Here is a 10,407-nt window from a genome sequence, read left to right on the forward strand (position 1 = left end):
TGTTATTTTTATCTTTGTTCTGTGTTTTGACTCCATTAAAAACGTTTCTGTTGCATTCCAATGCTGTATGGTAAGTGCAGAGACTGTTCTGTTTGTTATGAAAAAGGCAAGGTATGGCCTTGTTTTAACACATGGACGCTAGTTTTTGTTAATTACTGCAAGCAATAAGCAACGGTGGCGTTGTGTTGATAACCTGCCGCGCTATGGGCAACACAATCTACATCTATGTTAACCTTTCCTCAATCTCTTTGTTGCCTTTAAGACGTGTATGACACTGTAATAAAAATGCTCAATTTTTAGCGTTTTCCACAGCATTGATATCCTAGAAGTTGCCAAAATTTGCAGTTCCCTGTTGCTCATACCCATAAGACGTTACACATACGCCCCACTAATCATCTAACTCTAATTTTTCTGCAATGAAATTCGCCACAAGCGCTGCATAAATTCGTCTTAGTAAAAAAAAAAAGCTCACACCTGTAACATAGTTGCTATCTAGAGTTACTTTGCTGCTAAGCTCACAAGTGATCTACAAACACAGGTCTACTCTTGCAGACCAAAGCATGCTTCCACAAAACGTAAATACTATAATGACTGAAAAAAGGCAACAAAGTTTTGCCTTTTGACTATAGACTTGCAATTTTTAAAAATGTGAAATTCAAAAGTATATTTGAAATCTGAATCATATAAACTTTCAGAATATAAATTTATGTATAATTTTAAAGAATTATCTTCAAATAACAGGCCATGCACATACCCCCCCAAAAAAAAATCTGTGAAAAAGCTTAGAAGTACATTGCTGTCTGAGTAGTAGCTAATGAGCTTAGCTGAAAATCAGTGCTGACAGTAGAAATGCACACCCCTGGCAACAAAGAGGTTAATAACCATGTTAAGTGCAAATTAATTAAACAAATTAAGACTCATGACAGACAGTTCCAGACTTATAAAAAAAAAAGAAGACAAGATCAAGTAATACATTCAATGGAAGCGCAAATCCCTCCCCTCCCAACAAAACTGCAAATCGGCTATTTCCTGGCTTTGACTTGGTTGAGGATGCGGCTGGATATGGCCTGTGTGTCCACATTCTTGTCCAGCTTAACGTACTTGCCTCTCTTAATTTCCACAACGGAGAGTAACTCTGGTGCCAGCTCCTTCAGTAAGCTGATGTGCTGCTCTACATCACCTGTGGACCACCAACAACATTTGTTGAGCTGCATTTTGAGGAATGGAAACATTTTATCACAAACAAGAGAGCAGACAAGAAATAGACCAAGTAGAAGCAGACCAACTGGTCAATCAATGGGGGGGGGGGGGGGGGGGACGACATCTATTTTATACAGGAGGGAGAAAACAGCCTCACCTCACTAATATGCATTGTCACACAAAAGGGCACAACAGTGTTTGTTGTCAACGTCATTTAGAAAAACATTGGTAGTGCACACTTGTGCTACAGCATCAATTCAATACAGCGACATGTGAAAATCACCCTGCCGGCCCCAAGTTAGAAGTGTGAACAACATTAAAAGAGCAGCGGGAAAGAAATGCCAGTGATTTAATTCTGATAGCAAACGGCAGCACCCCAACTCAGTGAATGATGCACTTTTCTAATTTGTAACTCCCAGCAACCCTGTATGAAAAAATCAACAGGGTGTTGTAGCCAGTCCAAAATAGAGAAGGGTGAATCTTAAAAAGTAAATTACATTTTTTGTCAAATATGTATAGCTAAAAATCTGCGCTACATATTCTCTAGGAAGGAGAACATATGTGAGGCAGCGTGGTGGAATCAGGCTCTTGTCAAAATAATCAAAGTGAAGAAACTTTTTTCCGCAGGTTTATGAATTATTATCAAATTTTAGTTTTTTGGCTCAACACCTTTCGTGCCCATTAAAGAACTAATTTCTGTCTTGATTTTTCTGAAAAACGTTGATTAAAGGCACAAAAAAAGTAAATTTTCAGTTACCACAGACTCTTAAGCTAAAGAAATAACTAATCTTTGGCGGCCATTTTCTCAATAATTTTACCTCTGAAAACAGGTGACTCTCACCTACTTCTTTTGCAAATATCTCGACTTGTATTCAAGATAAACGGATATTTTTTTCATCCAAATAAAGACAAGTGAACAAGCTTTAGGATGATACCAATAACTCTACATGCCCAAAAATTGACGAGAGCCTGATTCCACCTATGCATTCCTGGTAGATTACTACAATTTATTTTTTTTAGAAGAAAACCAAATGTGAAGATCAGACGTGTAAGTGGCCCTGAGTATTACGAAAAAGACGACGCATTTCCAGCCACTATTTGCATTTCCATACGGCTGTAAAACGAAGGTGTACGCAGCAAATGAATCCATGGCGGCCGGAAATGTGTTGTCTTTTTCCCAGTTCGCATTTAATTTCGTTCTTATATTGCCAAAATAGTAAATTTCGCCTGAAAATTTTTGCAGGCAGGAGACATTTGGTCGGAAACACCGCTGCCGGAAAAATTTGAAACAGCCAGAACACTCACACATCTGGAAGATGTAGAAGCAGAGGGGCTAATCATGGATGGATGAAGAGAAAGTGAGTGAAGAGGAGAGTGTGAAAAACTTTCAGATCATCACGGAAGAACAGTTCAAGTATTTCTATTACTAAAATTTTCTTTTGAACCAAAGAGTTTGCACATCATGTTACATAATTTAATGTATGCCAAGATTCTATGTATTCACGTGAAATGAAAAATTGCCATCAGATTCTGAATTGAATATTTCATCTAGATCCCTGCATCCATTTTCTAGATGTTTAGAGCAAATCGTATGCCTCAACTTTCTCAGAGGTAAAAGAAGACAACAATCTCCATAAGTCTGCCAGACACAATTTGTGCATATTTATCTCATTTGATACAGAGCTACAAAGGACATTACTTACGTAGAGAAATACCGCTTTTGTAACTTTCTTGCAACTTTTTATACACTGAATCAAGAGGCAGGGCTGGCTTTTTTTCTGTAACAAAATATCTGTCAATAGATTTAAGGAATATAACATTCAAAGAGACACACCCAATGCAGCATTATCACTCAAGAAGCATAGTGAAATCTTACCACGTAAAAGTTCAATCGACTAGAAACGAACAGAAGCACATTGACAGGATAACAATCAAGCCGGGAATAGAAGAATCGAAACAGAATCAGCAAGGAAAGAGAAAGAACAGGACACCCGCCCCCTCTCCCCCCCCCCCAAAAAAAAATCTAATGGATACCAGATATAAACAAAATAAAAAAAAAAAAGAAACAATAAAGTTATCTGTTCAGCTCAAAGTTGCTATAAAAAAAAATGAACACGCATCAAAAAGACAAACATTTGTGATTGAAGGATACGATCGTATAATCCTGATGATGTCAGGGAGATGACCCATCATCCTCGTCTTGTCGTCTTCTGCTGGGTCACGGGTCATGGCTTCCTGCATCTTTAAGGCTTCTTTTGCTCTGATCTGTTGGAAGAGGACAGGGACATTGAGTGTGAGAAAAAGTTTCTTGTTTTTTAAAGCTTGAAGTCTCCCAGTAACTATGTGTCTGCTATAATCCCTATAATATGCACAGCATCTAGCCCCCCCCCCCCATACCTCCACTCTCTTTACTGCTTCAGAAAAAGTGCTTGCGATTGTATATGAACACTTCGCCACAGTAGGATGCCAGGATTTTTCTTAGGATACAGTGGTGTTTGCCGAAGTGCAATACTCTTGGGAAGCAAAGCTTGGTTGCTGTTGGGCGGACATTGCAGCTAACTGAAGTTCCTGAGGGCACATTTTGATCGGTCCTACTCAAGAAAGCCACATTTTTTTTTCAACAATGGGTGACCATTCAACAATGGGTGACCATCTTAAATAATTTTGACCATACTATGGCATGAGAGGCAAGCACCTTGCCACTAAACCACTAGTCCAATTAAAATTTTTCAGAAAGTTCTGAAAAAAATCTAACTTTAACATTCTCAGAGGTAAAAATGACAATGACAATTTCCACTGATACGCCTTTTCAGTTTTGTTACATACGAAACATGTCGAGCAATACCTTCGCAAGCAATGCAGGTGGGATTCCCTTCAGGGACGGAGTATTCTGTGATGACGATGGTGATGACGACGAGGACACACTAGACTGAGAAGATGATGTGCTAGGAGTCGAGTTCTGTTTGACATGTTCTGTTTCTGATGTTTTGTTTGCGTCTGCTACCCGGGATAGTGCCGCTTCCACCTGTCAAGAAAAAATGGAAAACATTTAAGAGTCAAGTTTTTGAAATGGTACTCTACACAGTACAATTGGTTCATAGACAACATTTTATGAGAACAAGAGAAGCTATTGGTTGACAGGATCGTCTCCATTTGGCCATTACAAAAAAACAGTGAACAGAACAGGAAGAATATATTTTTCCATGGAGACTAATTCAGCTTTGGGGAAAATCAAAGTTCAAAATTTCCTTTTTTACTAAAAGACTGATTGATCTACTAAGAATAAATAACCTGTCCTCAGAGGAATTTGCGCCCACAACCTGCAACTTGGCACGCAACTTTTGCTGCCATTTCCCACAAAAGTTGGGAAAATAAAAATAAATTTTTTTAAATAACTGAAACCAGACCTGCCACCCATCCCAAGACACCTCGATTTTTTTCTGCCCCAAATCTCAAGCATCCCGATTTTGACCAAGTGTATCCTTATTTTTTGTCCCAGTCTGTTGTGCCAGATTTTCTGAAAATTTACTGTCTTCCGCTCTATTGCGGGAAGCACCCATTGAACGTTTTGTTAGTAGAAACTTGGAATAGAATTCCTTCACAATACAGTTACCCAGTGAATACCCTCATTTTCCACAATTTTCACTTCTGAATGTTGCATGTCACAACCTCGGAACACCACTTCAAATTATTCTTGATTTTCATAGTTTTAGCAAAACTTCTTTCACTGTGGCCCTTATCGCGTTCCCTTGCTGTAGAATCTTTGCATTAGTAATATCTCTAGATCTAGACAATAAATTTGCAAACAAGTTTCTTTCTGACAGTAATTTCCTGTCTAAGATCACAAGTCAATTTACTTGATCAACGCGCATATTTTCCAGCCGTGGCAACAGTTCGAAGATAGACGGAATGAGTGAATGATAGAAAGGAGGAAATTGGCACAAAAAGTTTGCCAGATTTTGATCAATCTGCAGGTAAAAATGTACTGCCGACCAACCAGCAATGAAATCATGGGGCACAGCCTAGGCTTTACCGAGAAAGCCTAGGGCGTAGCGGAATAATGGCTGATAGCAGGAAATGCGCAATCTCTCTGTAATTTTAACGTATTGCCGAGAGAATTGCTGTAAATACCCGTAACTTATGCAAGACGATACGAAGGCGAGAACGGATCTTTTGCTACGAAATTTCGGTAATCCTACGAAGTCGCAGTTTTTTTACGGTGGGAGTTGATAATGATGGAGGAACAAGTACGAAACTGGCAGAAAGTACTGATTTCCGTAAAAATACGGAAGAGCAGAAGCACTGCTATTGGTTGGTGTGTGTGTGTGTGTATGTATGTGTGTTTAGACATGCGGATTAGGAGTGTTTGACGTGATGCTTCAGGATTAAAACAAAATAATGATAAAACACACACAGGGCATATCTATTTATGGACACCCCTGGAGAAATGTTTACGTCAGTTTGGCAGTCACCTTGGTGATTTGCAGTTGATCCCGATTTTTTCCATCCAAATCCCCATCCCCCCAAAGATTCTGATTTTGAGATTTCATAGAGTGGCAGGTCTGCAGAAACTTTCTTCCACAAGCGGATTACGGAGAGAGAGAGAGAGGCATTCACTTGAACTGAATCATTATCTAGCTAGATTTAGATCTACAGTAAATCAATTGTAAACATGATGTTGTGCCATCCTTTTCTGGTGTACCTTTGCATTACATTTTTACCACATGCACATCAGCTGACATGGATCGAAGCTCTCTCTACAAACTGTTGGTTAACTGTAGAAGCAGGTCTCAGTCAGAAGAAACAATCAAGTCCCCTTTTATTCCTGTATTACAACCACTTTGCAGATTTTGATTTTTCCAACTTAATTTTTCATTTTGTATCTATATCTAGACCTAGTCTACTTTGAATCCTGCATAGAGACATTTCCAACAAGCATTTTTATCTGCATAAAGACATTTCCAACAAGCATTTTTATGACAATCTATGTGAATAGACTTCTATATTTCATACATATGACATTTGCTAGTGCACAAACCAGTTTTTTTATAGACACTCACATTTACTTTTGATTTTGATCTAACAAAACTAATGTTGGTTACTTTGATCGCAAAGAGTATACCAACAATGAATTCCATGACATTTTTTTTTTTAGCTATACCCGTCTTGCAACTTTTCCTAATTTTTCTTGCAACTTTTGCTATTTTTAAAAGCAACTTTCTACGGAGACAGAATAATGGGGAAAAGAAAAGTACATACACGTGGATTCAGCTTCCCCCGCTGTTTTTCTAAAACATCTTTGGCAGAGTGATAGACCAGCACTTCTGGGGGTTGAGGTAGAGGTGACACAGCCACCTCCGGAACTTTATCCAACTGGAAACGTGGGTGCCATCTAGTGATTTTGTCATCGGGTATGACAATTGGTGGGCTCAAGCTGGAGAGAAATGTCTGGGAACAGAACAGTTAAAGTGTTAAAAATATGTTCAATCTAAATAAGAGAGTCCACACTCAACTACTGAAAAAAGAGTAACAATAATTACCCCGTCATGTATAATACGAACATATATGTTCATGTAAGCTTCTAGGGGTTAATAACAAAATGATTTAAGTTGCAGATTCAACAATGTGCACCCATCAAAGGAGTTGTCTTTAAAAAAAAAATCCAGGTTTCCAGTACTCTTTCCAAATGTAAGTCTAGATCTAGGGGGTAGCAGACTAAAGACAAGACTGGAATAGCACTGAGGAGACTGATTAACAAGGCACACTTTTTTCTGATTCAGAGCTACTTTTTGAGCCTGACCAGCAGAAAGCAGATTATCAGCAGGTACACCAGAATTGTCAAACTTTACTCCAGAAAATGCACCTTCTCTAGCCCCAAACTCTTCTGATATATCAGAGACGTTTTGAGGCCATTTTCACCCCTGTAGTTCACTGTTCAGTCTGTAAAGTTTCAGCATTGAGGAAACCATTCCTACTTGTGAGAGTCTCGCAACAAAACAAAGTGTTAACACCCCGAAAGCAATGGAACTTGAAATGAAACTAGCCTTGTATCATTCACACATGCATGGGGCATGGCAGTGCAGCCAGTGGCCCCCCTCGCACCTGTGCGGGATCTGACTTAAGCGATTAAATTGAATAAGAAATTCAAAATAATTAAAAGGTTAAAAACTCTGAGAACACAAAAGGCAATGTCTTATTATAACACAATTGTGAATCAAAGACCACACTGTCTGTACCTACATTTTGTAGTATTACATTTTATACATGGGAAAAAAAACAAAAACATCAAAAGATAGGGGTTGAGGGAAGAAATACCTTGTGATGTTGCTTGACACGGTCCACCAATCTCTTCTTGAAATCATTTTTCCTTTTGAGTAACATACTAGCAGTAAACACTGGCTTCCCCTCTGAATTTGTTTGTCCCATTTCTGTATCGGTACCAGCATCTGAGTGGAAAGAAAACAATAATAAGAACATACACACACCAAAAACAAAAAATGGTAAGCACATTATAAGTTTCAATATCAGACAACTTTTTTATCAGCCCACCCTTATTTTATAATAAATACAAAGAACATTCCATTACAAAATGTTATTACCCTAGCGAGTGGAAAGTTTGTATACACAGCCTTATGCAATTAATATCCGCATCATGACAAGACAGAATTTTAGCTACACTTCATAGTTTTTGAATGAAGGCAGGATTTCGAAATCTAATATTTTACTATCTAAAAGCAATACATTTTGACTATTACAAAATTCTATTTTTCTATAAAAGTCAGTTGAAAATTTTCAAGCCAAAAGCCTATCGGTACAGAGCCATTAACGTAAACAATATGCTGTAAAAAATTGTATAGGTCTAGGGATAAAGTTTTTCAAGAGAGTTATTTTTTTTATAAAGCATGCCGTAACAAAACACAATTTTGAGAAAAACAACCCCTCCAATTTCTATGCACAAATTTATCTATTTACAAATTCAATTAGGGTCCCCTATGTGTCGGTCTCAGGTTTCCAACGATACTTTTAGATACGAATGGCATGCAGATCAATGAATTGTGTCAGTTCCAACGACACTGCATAAAAGTACTTTTTGCTCTGCAGGAGGACTTGTTTCTGAGGCTCAAATTTCACTAATTTTCTGAGCGTTTACAAAACACACTATATACGCTTGAGCAATTTTTCAAGTTTTATGAACACTTTCATGCAAAACATGGGAAATGGATTCTTTATACAATTTCAAGCCAGAGAAGATCAAAATAAGTCTCTTGATATCTTATCACCAGACCAGTACTTCACTGGTGTGTTTTCCTAGGATTGCATTAAGCAGACCTGCCACACTATGAAATCTAAAAATCAGGATCTCAGTTGGGAAAAATCGGGATTAACGACAAATCACCAAGGTGACTGCCAAGATGACTAAAATTTTCCAGGAGTGTCCATATCCATGTATGCCCTCTGAGTGTGTGTGCGTGTGAGTGTGTTTTGTCATTATTTTTGGTCCAAGTGTGTGACCACACCCCACCCCCCAAGTCTTGAACTTCCATCAGCGGACGGTCCCCAATGCGCATGGAACCACACACCTAAGTCATGTGATGCAAACGTTCGGTAGAAACAGTTTTACGTTTTTAAAGTAACAGGTTCTGAACTATGAATAGTATTGATCATTTGTATGCGCAATTGAAACAGTTATCAGGCCATCCAACACAACTTGGGGCGAGTCAACAAACTAAATCCAGCATAGATATTTTGGAAAAGAGTGCTCCGAGCTCCTGCTGACAAAAAGTTTAACGGGTGCTTCCCACAACAGAAAAGATGACATAGTAAGTTTTTAGAAAAATCCAGGGCAACAGACGGCACAAAAAATTGGGATATACACGATCGAAATCGGGTTGCTTGAGATTTGAGTGGAAAAAATCAGGATAACCCGATTAAATCGGGATGAGTGGCAGGTCTGCTTAAGCTAGAAAAGACAACAAAGCTATGTGTTTTCCACAGCCCATGAAAGGCAAAGTTAAAGACTGCAAAAATTTTTTTGAACACTTCACTGTGAATAAGTTACCTTTGTTGCCCAGGTTAGGCTCCACAGTTAGCTGATATCCACTGACTTTTTTACCAAAAGCTGGAACATTTTTCTCTTGCCGAAATGTATATGCTTCAGGAGTGATTGTCTTTATCTGGCCTGCAGTCTTCTGTTCAAAATTCCTGAAAAAAAGATTAAATAATTGAGATAATTCATATTTCTAACAGATCAAAGAATCTTGAGATGGCACAATGTTCACACTACAAGAACAAAGTATGGTGAGTCTTACTCCCATTGCAACAAAATATAATTGAAAGAGGCAGTATCAGCAAATGTAATTTTCTCCTTTCACACCACAGATGAGGAGCTACTCTCCACTTGACATATAAGTGCAGTTGTTTCCTCACTGGGAGCTGAAATTAAGATGCATACACTGTAGTCAAATATCAAATACAGCCAATAGAGTAGAAACTTGCATAATAACACAATAAGTCCATCAGAGAATGGTCAAAAAAGAGGAACTCGTTGCCCCACAAACAAGCACAAAAACAACCCCCCACAAAAAATTTAATTACATTTGGTGCCAAGACGAATAAAAAGATGGTTTACACTTTTACCCCATCCGTACATCGTGTTTTACAACGTGGGGAACTCTGTGTCCCCACTTTTCAAAGAGGAAATTTATTCGTTAATCCGATCTGTACGCTTCGCATAGCAGTCTGTAAAAATGATTTTTTGAGAAATACTGAAAGTTTCAAAGAGATCTTCGCACTAGAAGTATTCTAAAACATGAAGAATACAACCCCTGGGGTAAAAAATGACCCTAGGCGTACAGATAGGCTTAATAAACAGAACAAAACACGCATGGTCTTCTCAGAAACCCGAACAGTCGCAAAACATGAGAATGGAATTAGGAATGGAAGAATCAAGCCAAACCCAACTCAATGCAAACCATCCCAAGCACATGAGATTTTTCTGGCGGGTCGTAATTACGGAAAAGCAAAGCAAATTTTTCACAAAAGGGGACAATTTCTGGCGGAAGGGAAAACACGGTTTCCGTTGGAAGAAAATGATCACCACTGGTCCATGGCATACTAACGCTTCAAATTTAAAGTTACATTTTCCGTATTCTAAAGAATTAAATGAAAGTAATTTCTACTTCAGCTCTGTGTTACCATTAAAATGAC

General features: G+C 38.3%; 1 protein-coding gene across 1 annotated transcript in view; it reads right to left on the reverse strand.

Moving 5' to 3' along the window:
- Positions 1-10,407, reverse strand: part of LOC101858565 (DNA replication factor Cdt1) — a gene marked incomplete in the record, with an annotated part of 16,121 nt that continues 5,714 nt past the window's right edge. The window contains 7 exon segments of the mRNA XM_005104158.3: positions 1-1,180; positions 2,904-2,992; positions 3,353-3,465; positions 4,046-4,225; positions 6,460-6,648; positions 7,516-7,646; positions 9,260-9,402. Coding sequence (XP_005104215.2) covers positions 1,023-1,180; positions 2,904-2,992; positions 3,353-3,465; positions 4,046-4,225; positions 6,460-6,648; positions 7,516-7,646; positions 9,260-9,402 — 1,003 coding nt within the window.

This window comes from Aplysia californica, unplaced genomic scaffold, assembly GCF_000002075.1.
Source record: "Aplysia californica isolate F4 #8 unplaced genomic scaffold, AplCal3.0 scaffold00406, whole genome shotgun sequence".
Lineage (NCBI taxonomy): Eukaryota > Metazoa > Mollusca > Gastropoda > Aplysiida > Aplysiidae > Aplysia > Aplysia californica.